This window comes from Mustela putorius, unplaced genomic scaffold (assembly GCF_011764305.1).
Source record: "Mustela putorius furo isolate JIRA1106 unplaced genomic scaffold, ASM1176430v1.1 tig00000056_pilon_pilon_pilon, whole genome shotgun sequence".
Taxonomy (NCBI): domain Eukaryota; kingdom Metazoa; phylum Chordata; class Mammalia; order Carnivora; family Mustelidae; genus Mustela; species Mustela putorius.
In genome coordinates this window covers 4,157,942-4,174,993 of record NW_025421263.1, presented here as the reverse complement: position 1 = coordinate 4,174,993, position 17,052 = coordinate 4,157,942, and the positions used below count along the sequence as shown (strand labels likewise).

The following is a 17,052-nucleotide window of genomic DNA, read 5'->3' as shown; positions in this document are numbered from 1 at the left end:
ACTTAAAAATATATATATGGTTTGACTTTACCACTGTGCCTTCTTTGTTCTAAGACATTTTAAACTCCCTCTCCCCCAGTCTTCCTCTTCCCTACCTCTTTATTCCATCCCTCCTTTCTGTGGCCATCTCTCTTCTCAGCTGGGACATCACCACATTTCTTTTTCTCATCTCTCCTGTCTTTTCCCCCTTCCCCACACTAGCCTCTCCATCTCCCTTTCCTCTCTCTGGTTCTCTTAGTCTCTTTCTCCCAGGAGTTTTTCCTTATTTTGACTTTCTTTTTCTTTTTTATTTTTTTAATTTTGATTTTCTGTAGTCTGAAAATGATATGCCCAGATGTAGGTGTGTGTGTGTGTTTTGTTCTTTTTTTTTTTTTTTTTTTTTTTTTTTTTGGGGCATTTATCTGGCTGGTTGTTCTCGGAGATTCCTGTGTCTGAAGCTTGGGGTCTGAAATTGATTTGGGGGAAATTCTCAGTCCTATGTCTTCTGTTCCTATTTTTTTTTCTTTTCCTTTTAGCAATGACGTCATGCACCCATCACACCTTTGGTAGGATACTCAAGTCCTTGGGAGAGTGTGTGATCTCAGAGTTTGGAGCATCACAGGGTCCAGGTAGAAAGCTGACACCAGAGGACTGGGCAAGGGCATGGTGTATCGAGAATGAGGGACCGTTTACCCCCCCAAATAGTACACACCATGGTAATAACAGTATTCTCTATATGGCAACTGATATTTTCTGCATCTTCTGTGAATCATGAACACATGCATCTGACAGTAATTGCCTTTGTGTAAATTGGGTGCAAGGGCTTCTGGATCATGATGTCCTATTTGTAACATTCTGAAAACACGTAATCTAAGTAAAAAAGCTGTGTTTGTCATGCAAAGGCAGTCTTAGGGCAGATTGTCTAATCTCCTTACCCCTTCTATCCTGACAATGACCTTTATGTTTTCTCTAAGTTTTAAAGCCATCCCTGGACAAGAAGAGGAGAAGAGAAGAAAGCCAGGGGAAGTGGTTGTCAGTCCCGCCTGCATACCAGGATCTCCCATAGCTCTTTAAAAAGACTACACCATGCTTGAGTCCTGTGTATGGGGATTTTGACTCAACAGGTTGGGAAAAGGAAACCAGGACAGAAAGTTTTTGTGTAAACCTCAGGATGCATTTAAAGGAGGGGCTGGTCAACCTTGTCTTATGTAGCAGAGGCCAAATAAGGGGCCTAAACGTGGCTTCTGGAAAGCCCCTGTTAAGACCTCATAGGAGCATTGCCCTTGGGGTGTGGGGCCGACCCCTCTTCGGTTAATGGAGGGGTGGTTCTTCTGACTCAAGGAATAGGATTTGCCAATGAAAAAGTTTATCAAAGTGGTGCAGGGACCCTGTTGAGGTTGTATGCATTGATTTGAAACAGTATCAGTCTGCATTTAATTCATACCTTTATTCAATACCGTTGTAAGCACTGGGGATAGAAAAGTTAAAAAATGCACAAAAATCTTACACAGGAAAAGCGGATAATAAATGGATAATCAAATAAAGCTGTTAATTTCACAAAGTGATAAGAAGGACATGGACAGCAGTGATGTGACTCGAGTAAAAGAAGGATGCCTGCCGTGTCAGTTAAATGTCTCAAGGAAGACCAAAGCAAAGCAAAAAAGTTCTTGTAGTAATCCAAAAGGGAAGGTTTGAGGAAGAGGCTGGAGCCTCAGAAGGGTCAAGGGCCAAGTATGTTAAGGTTGTTGGTAAGAAATGGTTATAGAGGGATGCCTGGGTGGCTCAATAGGTTAAAGCCTCTGCCTTTGGCTCGGGTCATGATCCCAGTGTCCTGGGATCAAGCCCTGCATAGTGCTCTCTGCTCAGCAGGGAGCCTGCTTCCTCCTCTCTCTCTCTCTGCCTGCCTCTCTACCTACTTGTGATCTATCAAAAAAAAAAAAAAGAAAGAAAGAAAGAAAGAAAGAAAGAAATGGTTATAGAGTGATGGACTCTTAGCCAGACTGGATCTGAATGGAAGTGAAGGCGTCCTGAGTTCTGTGAGCTTTTATCACACCTTACTGTGGCATTATTCATCTGGAAATGTAATGAAGTTTTTACTTGTCTGCTTCCCTGACTAGACTGTGGTTTCTTCCAGGTAAGGGATTTTCTTTTTCTTTTTAAATTTTATTTATTTATTTGACAGAGAGAGACACAGCGAGAAACGAAACATAAGCAAGGGGAGTGGGAGAGGGAGAAGCAGACTCCCTGCTGAGCAGGGAGCCCCATGCTGGGGCCCATCCCAGGACCCTGGGACCATGACCTGAGCTGAAGGCAGATGCTTTACCATCTGAGCCACTCAGGTGCCTAGTAAGGGATTTTCTTCTACCAGCTTCTTCCTGGGATTCCTGATACCTTCTACTTAGTAGGTCTGTTTGGTTTCTGGAAGGCTGGCTGGAAGAATCTGGCTCTCTCCCCACCTTGTGGTAGAGCAGCATACCCCCTATAATCTGCTTGTATTGGGAGTAGATGACTGAACCCCCAAAAGGCAGGCCACTGGTTCGTCTATACCACCAACAAGTCATGTTAGATAAATCCTCAAAAAAACAACAAACTGAATTTGGTGGTTCATCTTTATGTTGGTTCAAAGATTACCGGAAGAAAGCAAAATGCAATCAAGAAAGGATTTCATATACAGAAGCCCTCTGCAAGCAACGAGGAAAACAATTTTTATCCAAATCTGAAGAAAGAGAGGTTATAATAATTTACCATGCTATAATTTATTCATTCAATAATACAGAAGATAATTATGTATTTTTCTACCCTGAGACGTCATTTTATTGTTTCATGCTTCTGCCTGCCTGCTCAGCCCACAAGAGAAAGCTTATATTCATTTAGATGCTTTGCCTTGGGAACAGCTTTGTAGTCTGATAGGCAGGCTTTCTGGAATTAATAAAGAGATTTCAGACTTTCTTTTTTTTCAATTATTCTTTTAAATGTCTTTTGATTTCAAAAATTACTCATCATAAATTAAGAAATAAAAAGCTACCTCTGAAAAGAAAACTGTAAAATTTAACAGGAACTTAACTACCTTTTGTATTTAACTGCTATATCTTTAATTGTTCTGTCAATCAAAAGGTCCAAGGTGTAACATCCTCATTTTCAAATTGACTAGATAGGGACTTCTCAGATCTTCTGAGTCCAAATCACAGCTCTGAAAGGTTCTGAAACCTCAGTCCAAATTAGAGATGAAAGCCCCCCTCTGACAATGTGTCCTTAATGTTCCAGCTGCTCATAATTTCTTTCAGCTTCATAAATCAACACCCCATTTCCCTTCAGGACTGCTAAATCTATATATAGATATTAAAATTTCCCTTCAAAATCCTTATTTAGAATTCCAAGTGCATTTCTCTTTATAAACCGCATTTCTAATGGAGCATCTGAACCAGCTTAAATTCTGGTTCTGGACAGAATGGGCAGGTGAGTTTTTTCTCGGCTCACGACTGATATTTTTCTTTGGTATTGCTGGCGTCAAGGAAATAGGTCCAAAGATTTCTTGGGACTTTCCCAACTGCTGTCTTATGTCCAGTGTTTATTTTCAGCTTCCTATTTATCCTTCTACCTTTCTATCGCTTTCCAAAAAGGGACCATGTCTTCTCCCATAAAACAAAAAAACTCTCAACAGTTTGTTGGGATTTAAAGGCAAAATTACAAAGTAGTTTTGCGATACAGTATCATCAAAAGGCTTCCAAAATAGTATGCATTGTACATACAAGGGTAATATTGTAAAGCCTTGAATTGTAACCCTTCTTCATTTCTAAATGAAGCACTATGGGATTCTGCTTCTCTGTTTTTTCTTTCTTTCTTTTTTTTTTCATCTTTCATTTTTAAAATCAAAGTAGCTGGAGTCACTCATTTACATTATAGTTTATTGACTTGCTGCATTTTGGAGCAAGTGCAAAGTCATTTTGATATATGGCAATTTAAAATAATTGCTCTTCTCAAAATAGAAGGAAAATTAGCTGGTCTGGTGCATCAGGCTATTTAGGCAATATGTCTCCATATGTCAGCTCGCCGCTCTCCGCACCACCTGCTTGAGTCCCCATCAGGGACACAGACCGATGAGATCACTACAGCAAGCTATAGATCTTGGGCAAGTTAACTGGTCTGGTTTTGCCTGGTAATAAGGAGAGTGTCTCCGGAAAATGGGAAATTGGAATCTGTCACCGCTTAGCAAACCGATGAGTGATTGCTATTGTTTTGCATCTCTGTAGGTTAGCACAGTTTTATTAACCATTCCTCAGCCCCGAGAGTTTAGTATTTCTCCTAGTTTGCAGGCGAGAATCTGAGAAGTGTGTTACAAAGCCCAGTTATTGAAAACAAAGTGAAGGGGAGCAGTTTTCTGTGTCTTAGGAGTCTAGCATTACCTGCCTTGAGCAAATTTAGCAATGGGGAATGGTGGGGATTTTTGTGGCTAGGATCCCAAATCAGAACTCTCTCAGGGAGGGGAATAACTCACTTTATCCTTTAGCAGTGACTCTGCTTCCCTAATTCCTGAAATCAAAATTCACGAATATCAATGCCTATGTGGCCTAGACTCTGACAATATTTTCAAGTGTTCCTGATTTCCATTAGGACTTAATCACTACTCAAAAAAAAAAAAAAAAAAAAAAAAAAAAAATTAATCGCTGAAGAATAAGAAGTATCAGCACTATTTTAGAAAAAGTATTTATTAAATGAACCTACTGGAGGGAAAGTTCCAAGTTGTCAGTCCTAGCTTCATTCTCTTAAAAAGAAAACAGTGGATAAAACAATGTTCTTTTTGAGGAAAAACTATGAAATCATAAAGTTGGAAAAGATCCTCAAAGTAGTCAGTTCCAAACTAGAATTTCATTTTTAAGTTACTACGTAATAATGGGGAAAAAAAAAACTCTTAGTACTAATTGGAAAGAAAATACCTGTTTTAGTGTTAAATAGTAAGTACTGCAGAATATGTGTGTGTGTGTAAGATTTCATTTATTTATTTGTCAGAGAGAGAGATCACTAGTGGGGGAAGCAGCAGAAGGAGAAGTAGCAGCAGACACCTCGCTGAGCAGAGAGATTGCAGATGTTTTTGTTGTTGCTGTTTTGTTTTGTTTTAAGGGCCAGATCATGACCACTTAGTGAGTCCTGGCCAGCATTTAAAAAATTAACAATGAAAGATAATAATAAAATTGGAAATGTCACAGTCCATCTCACATTGTAAGGGTAAATGGAATTTCATGAAAGTATTGTTTCAGTTATATATATTGTGTGTGTGTGTGTGTGTAGTGGTGTATGATATTGAAACATATTTTAATACAGTGGCTCAGAAAAGTTTGAAAACCACTGCATTTATATCTGAGTATACAGAGATGAAAAGAAACATTGCTTGTGTGCATTAGCAAGTTTCCTACCCCTTGGGCCCCTGACCCCACAGTGAGTAGATTTCACGGCCCATTATATAACACTTACATTGTTTCCTCAGTCAGGATTTATTTCTCTCCACAATGCAACCAGAACTCCATTTTCTGGCTTTGTGGCCATGCATTTTGCTTTAAAAGTAAACTTGATGTCCCCCCCTTTTCCCAAAGACTCACTTTCTTCTGACTTTCAACTGTACCCCAAATGCATTTCCAGTGAAGGTTGTAGCTATCATGATTGTGTTTTATTTGCTCAGTATTCCTTTAAGCTTTCAACAGGACTGCTTTTCTGTTGCAGATATATTTTTTAAACATTTTATACAAAGACAAAACTTTGGATAATGCATTCAAATCAAAGAAAAAAATTCATCTTGACGTTTTAAGAAACATTCTCTGAAATGAAGCTGTCCAAATTTCTAGCCGGAGCTAATCCCAGGAGATGCTGTTGGCTGGAAACAAGACCAATGCTGTTGTAACTGCCTCCTTCTTTGCAACTGAGAACTCAGGTGTTTGAGAGACAACAGAGGCTCTGGGAACATAGATATCCGCTAGGGAAAACGCCACAAAGAAGACACACTGACCTTGGTACTGTTGAGGAAGGTATTAGTTTCTTGTTGCTGCTGCAAGAAATTACCACAGACTTAGGGGCCCTAAACAGTACAAATGTACTATTTTACTGTTCTGCAGGTGAGAAGCCTTCCCCCGTTCTTACTGGGCTAAAATCAAAGGGTCGACAGAGCTGTGTTCTTTTTGGGTGGTCTAAGGAGAATACATTTCCTTGCCTTTTCCCCTTGGTAGAGACTGACCGAATTCTTTCCCTCATGGCCCCTTCACACTGGCCTTTGCTCTCCTTGTTCTCTCTCCTTCTCTGACTCTGACCATCTGTCATTCCCTTTGAAGGGCCCATTTTCAGTCTCCCCTTCTCAATCAAGATCCATAATTTAATCCCATCTGAAAAAGTCCTTTTTGCCATGGAAGGTAACACATTCGCAGGCTCTAGGGATGAGGACTTGGACATCTTTGAGGGGTGGCATCATTTTACCTCCCACGGGGGACTGAGAGGATGCATTTGTAGGAGCAAGGGAAAATGAGGTTCTGAATCATCCCTCAGATTACCTTGATTTGTGAAAATGGTTTTGATGCTGGTGCCATGCTTGCAGAAGAAGGGTTGCGATCCTGGAATCATTCACTGTGGTACCTGTAGGATTCAAGGGTTGGCAGTTGTGCCACTCTGCAACTTTGTACAGCTCTGCCTCCTTCCTCATGGGTGGCGTGATGTGCTTGCTCAAAAATGAGCAATTGCCTCTCTGTTTGCTGGTGGTTGCTTCTTGACATTTAATACTCATCTGGGCCTTGTGAAGGGAGGTTTTTGTCATTTGGGTCTTTAAAGCATCTTCTCTATAGTGCCTTTTTTACAGCTGTTATTTGTAAACTTCCCCATTCTGCCTGGAATGGAGAGACCAGGGCTTAGAAGAAAGAAGGAACAGGCTATAACACCCACAGGTGAAACAGGTGAGCGGGGGATAAAAATACAGGAGAAGCAGAGAGCCTTCAAAAGAGATCTTGAATATAAAGCAAAGAGCAAAAACTGAGAAGCTGGATTTACAAAAAAAGATCAGAGATAAAAGCCTGTGAAGGTAGAGGAAAAAAATATATATACATTTGCAGACATGGGAAGCTATGTTTGAAGAGAAACTTCTGCAAATTCAGTAATGTTGCTTACTGTAGATACCCTGGAGCTCAGTTTGATGGCGAAAACACTCAGGGTACACTGGTCAGAATGCATATCATTGACCATGGGATTTAGGCCTGCCTTCCTGCGAGGCTGTGGTTTATTCATTGAATGCATCTTGCCAGGATAAGAGCTTCTGGGATTTCATCCCTCTGTTTTTCTCTTTTTTATAATGGATACAAATAGTTATAGGAAACAAGAAATTGGCAGTGAATTGGAGGAAATTTGAGGGCCACTTGAATTCATGAAGTAGTTTCTACCATTGCCTCCCCAGATATGGCAATCTGATTTTCTGGGGGAAGTCATGATGTAGAAGACTCCAAGACCTCAGAATTTTAGGGATTTCAGACTCCAAATCTGTGACATTTTAAAGTACAGTTTCTCTCTTCAGGATTAGCTTTGACTGTAATATAAAAACTTCTTTAAAAGTATTAAGCACTGTTAGTGCACCTTGGTGGCTCAGTTAGTTAAGCGTCTGACTCTTCATATTGGCTAAGGTCATGATCTCAGGGTTGTGAGATCGAGCCCCATGTCCACACCCAGCATGGAGCCTACTTACGATTCTCTCTCAATCTCTCTATTTGCCCCTCCACTTGCTCTCTCAGAAACAAAAGTGTTCAGCACCACTATAGCCCTTATAAATTATAATAGCTGTGGGAAACTTCTGCATGACTTAAAGTAGAAAATTACAATAATTACTTAATTGTTGTAAACATCTACCTAATTTTTAGGTTAGTTTCCGAGTCAGTAGCTCAGTAGGTATTTGTATCATGAATTGCTGAAAAGTCAGTAGTCAGTAGGTATTTGTATCATGAATTGCTGAAAAGTTATTTGGAAAGTGTAATGAAAATATATCGGATGCAAAAGAAGTTTAGGTCCAAAAAATGGAAATATGGAGAAAATGTAAATTGTGATGATAGAGATAGTTTTTTTTTCTCCATTTGCATGCTTTCAAAAGGACTAGAACATTCCTATTATGATGCTGCTGCTGTTTTGATCATACTAAGGAAAACCAAAATGGTTTTATTCACTTTTTGCCTTTCCTCTTACATACACATGCTGCTAAATCTAAAGAATCAGGGCAAGGCACTCTGATCCTGTGTGATCCAGGCAAACTTAAACGTAATCAAGGGGCAGAGCTGACAGATCCACATATGTTCCCTGAGAAAAATAACCGAGATATTGACATGGCCAAGAATCTGCAGCATAAGATCTCTTATATTGAAGGAGTTTCTTGTAGATAGTATCTGTACCCAGTTCATCCCCATCTGCGTGTGCTAATCGCTTGAATCCAGCAGGATCTATTTATTTCCAAAATAACTGTGTCTTGATCAAATAGGATTCATGTGTGCCTGTCGTACTGAGGAGACACACTGGGCCGGATGTGGCTCTTTTTCCTGACTGCCTTGATTCAATGGGATCCAGGCATTTTCCAACTGAACAGCTGTGGCTTGGGGAGAATCCAGGTGTTTTTCTCACTAAATATTTGTGGGATTGGCAGGGTCCTGGGTATTTCCTTTGCTTTCTCTTACTTGGAATTATTATAACATATATTATGTATATGCATTTCAGTGAACTTTGCTTTGTCCCAGGAAACAGATCGGTTTCCTTTACTTTGCACAAGAGCAATTACACCTAGAAAAATATGGACAGGATTAACTATTTATCTTTATCTTCACTAACTATATCCGTCATGCTGTTTTATACAAATACATGAATGTTCTAAAAATCCCTTTCAGTGAAAGCAAGTAAATTACCTTTCCACACTGAATAGTTATCCACTCAGAAGGTGTTGCTTTATTGAATGGGGTGTCACACCTCTTCCAACATCCACTTGTTAAGAACCTGTTGGACTTGGCTTTGATTTCTGATTGAAGAAGTAAGTCAGTGCCCTTCCCCCCAATTTGGCAATACATAGACCCTGTTCGAAAATGGTGTGTGGTTTTGGTTTCCACATCTTATACAAAATATAGGGAGATTGGAAGGAGTTCAGAGAACAGAACCAAAATGATTAAAGGGTTGGGGAAATAAGGAGCTGGGATTATTTTATCTAAAGGAAAGTTTTCAGGGAAAGCAAGATGGTGTGTGTGTGTGTGTGTGTGTGTTTGTGTGTGTACACGCCAAAGACAGAGTCAAAGAAGCCAAATCTTAAAGGCTATGTGTTTGAGCAGGTTTGATTGGCCTTTGTAGGCCATCTGGAGTCTGGCGGAAGGAGTGGGGAGAAGTTGGTCTGCCTTACCAATTATTGGGAAAGAGAATAAGCTATTTAAGAGAGAGAGGAGACTTGGCAAAAGTCAGGCAGAAGTTACATTAGCCAGGGGTTCTATCTCAGATCTACTTATATTATAATCTTCAAATATATGGAAAATGTTTGTATGTGTAACCCTTATATTCTAGCTTCTACTAGATTTGAAAAATATGATTTGATATAATATATTTAAACCTATTTAATGATAAGCCATGTCGTACTTCTCTCCAACCATACGATGAAATTTTGGGATAAAGTTTTTCTTCATTTTCCCAAAGAATCGGAGGAAATGACTATATGTTGATATTCAAAACAGAGACAAGTACTCTATAAAATTTAATCGTATTCTGTTGAGTTCAGAAAATAGAATGTGCTCAAAATTTAAAAAGAGGGAAAAGACTCTCATCTCTTTTGGACATTTAGCGCCTAAGGTAGGATAGTAGACTTGATTACCTATCACGTAATCACCTCTCTGGGCGAGACCTCCATCATGTTCAGGATTCTGATTTTAATACTTTCAGAATATGAAATATATGTATATCAAATACAGACTACAATAATAGATATTAAATCATTTTCTCTTCTTATAAAACTCTGTATTAGTCAGCGTTCTTTAGAGAAACAGAACCAGTATATACCTGGTAATTGGCACCCAAGATTGTGTGGGCTGGTAAGTCAAAAATTTGGAGGGGAAGCCAGTGGACTGGAAACTTATGCAGGATTTCTATGTTACAGTCCTGAAGCACAATTCCTTCTTCTCTGGGAAACCTCAGTTTGCTCTCAAGGCCTTAGGCTGAGTATGTGAGGTCCACTGTATTATCAAGCACACTCCCCTTCATTTAAGGTCAACTCATCATCGATGTTAATTGCCTTCACAAATTACCTTCACAACAACATTTAATGTAGTGCTCTATTACCTATCACATTTGGCAGCATAGCCTAGCCAAGTAGGTACATTAAATTTAACCATTACAAGGTCCATTTTTGAGAGATAGTAACATGTGAACCAAAAATAGGAGAGACACCTCCTTCCTAGACTGAGACTGTCTTTTTTGTGGGGGAAGAGGTGGGAAGAAACACTCTATATTCCACTGGATCCTCCTCCTTACTGGGCTTTAATGCACATATCTAGTTTCTTCTCGGTGCCCTCTTAAGTAGTCACTTCCTTGTGGCTCTTCTCCCATACCGTCCTACCATTCACACAAACATGCTGTCCAGAGTTGTTCCCTCTGCAGTTTAGAAGCAAGACAGTTTGCCTTAAGCAGAAAATCATAGAGATGATAAATGACCCATGACAACTCCAAAGGCCATGGACCCTAAAGCAAAACTGTCTGAGTTGGGAGTCCAATTCTACCACTTAACCCCTATGAGACTTTGGCCAAGTTACTTGCAATGCCCTGAACCTCAGTTTCTCCATCTATATCATGGGATACTAATTATAATTCCTTCTCGAAAGGGTTGGTGGGAGATGCTTTGAAGATTTTGAGTACTTAGTAACTATTTAGACTATTTAACTATTGCAAAGCTATCTACAATCTGGGAGAAAACAGTTTTTGATGATGGACTTCCTGTACTATTTTAACCATGTAACACTGGGTGAAAGTCTGCTCTGTGCTTTTCTGCCCATGATGGTTGCTGCCTGTGTTATGGGGGAGTTTTCATCTTCTTCTCCACACACTTGGGCTGGGGGGATCGGGCGGGGGTGGGGCTAAGAAATCAGAGTTTGATATGACTGAGAATCCCAAAGCATTTCAACCCTAAAATATTTCATCACATAAACAACAGAGGCAAGAGAAGTAATATTGCTTGTCTTCTATGTGCTAGTCTACATATACTGCCTCACTCAAGACTCATAATGTCCTGTAAATTAGATAGTATAACCCCCAACTAAGAAAGCAGGAAACTGAGGCTTAACAAGATTGAAATAATTTGCCTACAAGTATAGAGCAGAGCCAGGGTTCCCCAGTTTTAATGCCCAAACTCCTGCTAGTCACACCATGTTACTCCTCCCAAGAGGATCAGAGACCTATTTCTTGCAAGTTATTGGCTTCTGTGCTAGAATCTAAAGTTGTTTTTGCATATTTGAGAGATGCTCTTTTTTTTTTTTTAACCTCAACAAATTAAATTCTCAATTTAGAATGCCCTTCAAGGCATCCAATGAAGGGTATGAAGTGGGCAGGAGACCTTAAACTGCACATGCTTAAATTATAAAGCCTAAAAACGAATGGGAACATAGATGTTTGAAGCTTTTGATCTTTCACTTGTTTCTAAACCAAACCACTGTTTACAAAGAATGTCAGTGAAAGATGCAGAATAACTAGCTGCTTTCCCTTTATTTTTAGACTCAAGTAAATATTTAGTAACAATAGACTGCAAAATAAGCTAAGTTCAAAAATTAGTTCACGAATCCCTGTAGAATGATTAAAATGAGTATATTATGAAGATACAGTTCATCACAATAAAGGATTTCATGGTCAATTAATTCTGAATTATGGTTTTGAACCCTTCTTTTAACAGACTTAAACCTCCATCTACCACCCATCCGCTAAGCCAACCATCCATCCAGTCATCCAACACATATTTAGTGAATGGAGACCCATCAACATGATAGGTACTGATCTGGGTTCCGGGATGCTTGCAATGCTTCAAGTGCACGAAGAGGATTGGGATCACAATAATTTAATAAACAGTGGAATAAAGCAAGCTAATTTCAGGCACCAATAGGTGTTGTGAATGAAATCTAATAGAGGATAAGGGTTTATGGTGGAGAAGCTACTTGAGTAGAGTGCATGGTCAAGTTCTGGAGAGGGCATGCTTCCTGGTTGTGGACTGCCCACCTCCTGTATCCTCACATGGCAGAGAACCGAGAACAGCAGGCTCTCTCCTTACTCTTAGGACACTACTCCCATTATCTCATCTACTCCAAAGACCCCACCTCCTAATACCATCACATTGGCAGATAGGAGGACAACATACGAATTTTGCAGAAGACACAAATATTCAGTCTGTATCAAATACCAATATCAGAAAAAGGCAGTACATTTGGATCCAGGGTGGTGGTACAAGGTGAGGTCGGAAAGGTGGGTAGGGGCATGTTAGTTTTATACAACTGGAAGGAGCCTGAATTATAATCCAAGTATAATGAAAGTATATTGGCAGGTTCTAAGCACGGGGAGACATGATTTGAATTAGCTTTAAAAACAATAATCCAGATGCTTGGTTGAGAATTACTTACAAAGGGGCAAGAGTAGAGGCAGGAGACTAATTCAAGGGAGATTGAAGAGGCTGAGGTGAAAGAAGATTCTAGACTCACAACTGGTCTCCTTAATGATAAGGAGACTTCACCAGTGAGAGGCAGCTGGATGTATTTTAATAATGTCTCTATTTACATTTACATGCAACATATCTGCTATAAAATAAATTGTTTTATTATTATTTTGTCAGAGGTAAAGATAATGGTGCAGATTAGCAGTTATATATAATTCCACCAAATATTAAAAGGCATTTTACTGTGGCTGCCAGGAACCATCACGAGCACTGTTGGTCCTCCTCAAAGGAGGGCAACAGTATCTAGGAAATTAATTCTTCCCTTTGGCCTAAATGCAAAATCGCAGAAACCATTTGCTAAATAGGACCAGCCATTCTCAAGAAGGCAGAGAGAGTCCTTCCTCAGGCATTCTTTATTAGAGGCCATTTATCAATTTCTACCTATCATTACAGATGATTGAAGGGAAACCTACGACTGGCAATTTACTGGCATTTTTCTTGGACTCAGACAGAAGCTAGTTTGAAAGTGTTGTCAACAGCTGCCCTGACTGCAAACTTCCTCGCTCAGGGGCGACGGGGAAGTGCTGGAAGGTGGTCTGGCCTGAGCTACCCCAACTTTCTGCCCATAAATCAGCATCATAAAACATCCTGGAAGTGTTGTGATGGCACTAAATGCATAAAAAAGTGTTCACCAGCCGACTCTATTGTCATTCTCGGTGGCAGAGGCGAGTGACAGGACGCTCACACGTTGCTGAGTAGTAGCGCGGCATAATAAAGCATGGTTTGCACCATGTGTGTCACAGATTTCTCGGGGTTTCGCGAAGGTTTTTCCAAGTTCCCCCCGACCCCTCTTTGCAGTCATCCCGGCCCCAGCTGCGCGTCGGCCTTTGACTCCATCTGTCCTTCCGCTGGGGACGAATCTCTCTCGCCAAATGGAGAACACAAGTTTGGCTCCCCAAAGTGATTCTAATCCCCACCCTCGGCTCAGCCTGAGCCAAGCGTCAGGCCTGCCGGAGGAACCGTCCAGGGGATGGAGGAAGAAGGGCGGTGGAGGGGCTGCTGCTCTCGCCTTCCCCCACCCATCGCCACTTTGCACGCAGAGCCCGGGCAGACAGGCGGCCTGCGCGACCCCCGCCTTCCTCGCGCTCCCCTCTCTCGGGTCCCCGGCCCAGGCGAGAAGGCGCCTTGCTGCAGAGCGGCGACTCGCAGGTTGGAGTTTGCCCTCGTGTGCGCCGCGTCACCGGCGGGGAGGAGAAGGGAAGGGGGGGCGTGGGCTGGGTGGGAGCTGGAGCCCGGGCGGTCCTCCCGCCGGGAGACGCGGCTGGGAGAGGCCGACCCCGGAGCCGCGCACGCGGCCGCAGCCAGAGCCGCCTCTCCCTCCCTCCCCTCCTCCTTCGCTCCCGCCCGGCGCCCGCACTCGGCCTCCCCGCCCTTACTCCACCCCCTTCCCCGGGCCGACCCCCGTCCTCTCCTTGTGTGTGTGCGCTTTAAATAATTTCATCCTTTTTGGCAAAAGAAATAATGCACCTGACTTTACCAGGGGGAAACAACAAGCCGAGCAAAACAAGGAACAGATGTAAAAAGAATAAAAGGAGAGAGAAAAAGAGATGAGACTCATTTAAAGAAATCCGGGGTCTGAAGAGGTGGCTGCAGCGGCAGAGGCTGCTGGAGCTTTCCTGTCTGCGTGAGCGGTGGCGGAGGACGTTTTCACCAGTTGCAGATTGAACCTCGGGAACTCCTGGGTCTGTTGGTTTGCCAAAGTCTTTTCTTCTTTGGCCCCGACACTGAAGAGGCTCCAGACCCCTTCACAAGCTGGCAGTTGCCCGGGAGCCTTCCCGATTTGCTGGCGGAGCAAAGAGTCCTTCTGTGTGGAGAATGGGCGAAGGGCACCAGCGGCGGGGTCCTCCCGCCAGGAAGCGCCTTCTGTTCGGCGGGAGGAGAGGGTCACCCCTCGGGCTGCCGGGTGGCGGCGGCGGCGCCACCGGGGCTCAGCGCTTCCTGCTCAGGCTCTTCATGCACGCGTGGCTGTGGGCGGCCTCGGGTTCATATGCCCAGGTGTTCAACCTCAGCCTTTCCGTGGATGAAGGACTTCCTCCGGACACCCTAGTAGGCGACATCCGCGCGGGGCTGCCGGCTGCACAGCAGCAGGAGGGGGGCGGCTTCTTTCTCTCCGAGGATTCGGATGATTCACCGCTGCTGGACGACTTCCACGTGCATCCGGACACCGGCATCATCCGCACGGCTCGGTGCCTGGACCGCGAGCGGCGGAACCACTACAGCTTTGTGGCCGCCACGCTGCTGGGCGCCGTGGTGCAGGTGGAGATCCGCGTCAACGACGTGAACGATCACTCGCCCAGCTTTCCCCGCGACTCCCTGCAACTCGACGTCTCGGAGCTCAGCCCTCCAGGCACCGCCTTCCGCCTGCCGGGTGCCCACGACCCAGACGCCGGCCTGTTCAGCACGCAGGGCTACACCCTGGTGCAACCGTCCGACCTTCCCGAGGACCCCGCAGGACCGTTCTTCCAGTTGCGCTACGGAACCCCGGGGTCATCACCGTCCTCTTCGCCCCTGGAGCCCCTGGACCTGGTGCTGCTGCGGCGCCTGGACCGAGAGGCGACGGCGGCACACGAGTTGCATATCGAAGCCTGGGACGGCGGCCGCCCGCGGCGCACCGGCAACCTGCGTGTGGAGCTGCGGGTGCTAGATGAGAACGACAACCCGCCGGTCTTCGAGCAGGGCGAGTACCAAGCCGCGGTGCGGGAGGACGCCCGGCCGGGCTCCGAGGTCTGTCGCGTGCGCGCCACCGACCGCGACCTGGGACCCAACGGCCACGTGCGCTATGGCATCCGCGCCCGGCAGGCGCTCGGGCCCCTGGGCGATGCGGCCTACTTCACGGTGGAGGAGCTGAGCGGCGTGGTGCGGGTGCAGAGGCCGCTGGACCGTGAGGCACAGGCCTGGCACCAGCTGGTGGTCGAGGCTCGCGATGGAGGGGCCGAGCCCGAGGTTGCCACTGTACGGGTGTCCATCGCGGTGCTCGACGTGAATGACAACCCGCCCGCTATTCACCTGCTCTTCCTCACGGAGGGAGGGGCCGCGCGCGTTTCCGAGGGCGCCGCACTCGGCGACTACGTGGCTCGCGTCTCGGTGTCAGACGCAGACGGTAATCCTGAGCAGGAAGAGGAGGCCGTCGGGGAGCCTGGTGCTGGTCTGGGACGCGAGAGCATCTCCTTGTCCCTAGAGGGCGGGGACGGAGCCTTTGCGCTGCGCTCTGGCGGCTCCCCCGGGGTATTTTTCCTTTGCGTCGAGGGGCCCCTGGACAGGGAAAGCCGCGACCTGTATGATCTGCGACTGGTGGCCACGGACTCCGGCTCCCCGCCGCTGAGCACAGAGGAAACGCTGCTGCTCCGGGTTGCCGACCTCAACGACCAGCCCCCTCTCTTCAGCAGGGCGCATTACCTGGCCTCCGTGTCGGAGGCGGCAGCCCCGGGCACCGCGGTCGTGTGGGTCAGCGCCTCGGATGCGGATGAGCCTGGCACAGACCACGCGCGGCTGCGCTACTCACTGGTCCACTTTCCTGTTCGCTGCAACGCGGAAGGTGTGTGGCCCACCGCGGGGTGCGGACGGTCCTTCACTATTGATCCCGAGAGCGGCGTGATCAGCACCGCCCGAAGTCTGGATCGAGAGGTCCAGGAGGCAGTAGAGTTGAGAGTGGTAGCCCAAGACCTAGGAGAACCCCCACTCTCTGCCACCTGCCTGGTGAGCATCACAGTGGAGGACGTGAATGACAATGAGCCCGTCTTCCGGAGGCAGGTGTACAACGCCACCCTGGCGGAGCACGCGCCGGTTGGGCACTGCTTTTTGCAGGTGAGTGCGTCATGCTTCTGGATCAACCTCTGGATTCTAGAAAGGCCTGGGAAGAGAGGGCAGGATTAAGGGAATCCAGGGAGGGAACATTGTTATGTAGGTGATTGTACCCTGGCTCCAAAAGCACAGGGGCCTGAGCTTCAGGTCCTCCTCTACAGTGAGGCGAATGGGCGCCCTATGGGCACCTAACTTTTTCTGTCAGAGGCTTACACTGAGTGATCTCTGAGGTCCTTTCTACTTCACGTGGTATTTGGATCCTGAGTTTGCTTAAGGAATCTGGGTTTCCTTCACACTGAATATGGGCACCCACATTGATTTGGGAGGGACCACTCACTCTCAAACAGTATGCACATGGCGATGTCTCATATTTTGGGGCATCATTGTTTGGCATCTTAGAGAAATAAGGTGGTCCTCAGAAATTATTTTTTCCCAAATAATAATAATACACCTTAAACACCGAAACTGATTGAGTAACCATTTGCAGAGTTTTTTTTTTTTTTAATACATTTTGTACATCTTAGAGGCTTACAAAGGCTAGTTGAAGA

At 44.7% G+C, this 17,052-nt stretch overlaps 1 protein-coding gene across 1 annotated transcript; it reads left to right on the top strand.

The window, feature by feature from the left end:
• Nucleotides 1-14,099: 14,099 nt before the first annotated feature.
• LOC123393004 (protocadherin-23-like) lies at nucleotides 14,100-16,624 on the top strand. Its single transcript, XM_045083514.1, has one exon. It carries the CDS (start codon nucleotides 14,519-14,521, stop codon nucleotides 16,574-16,576), a length of 2,058 nt encoding a protein of 685 aa, XP_044939449.1. The 5' UTR covers nucleotides 14,100-14,518; the 3' UTR covers nucleotides 16,577-16,624.
• Nucleotides 16,625-17,052: the final 428 nt, after the last annotated feature.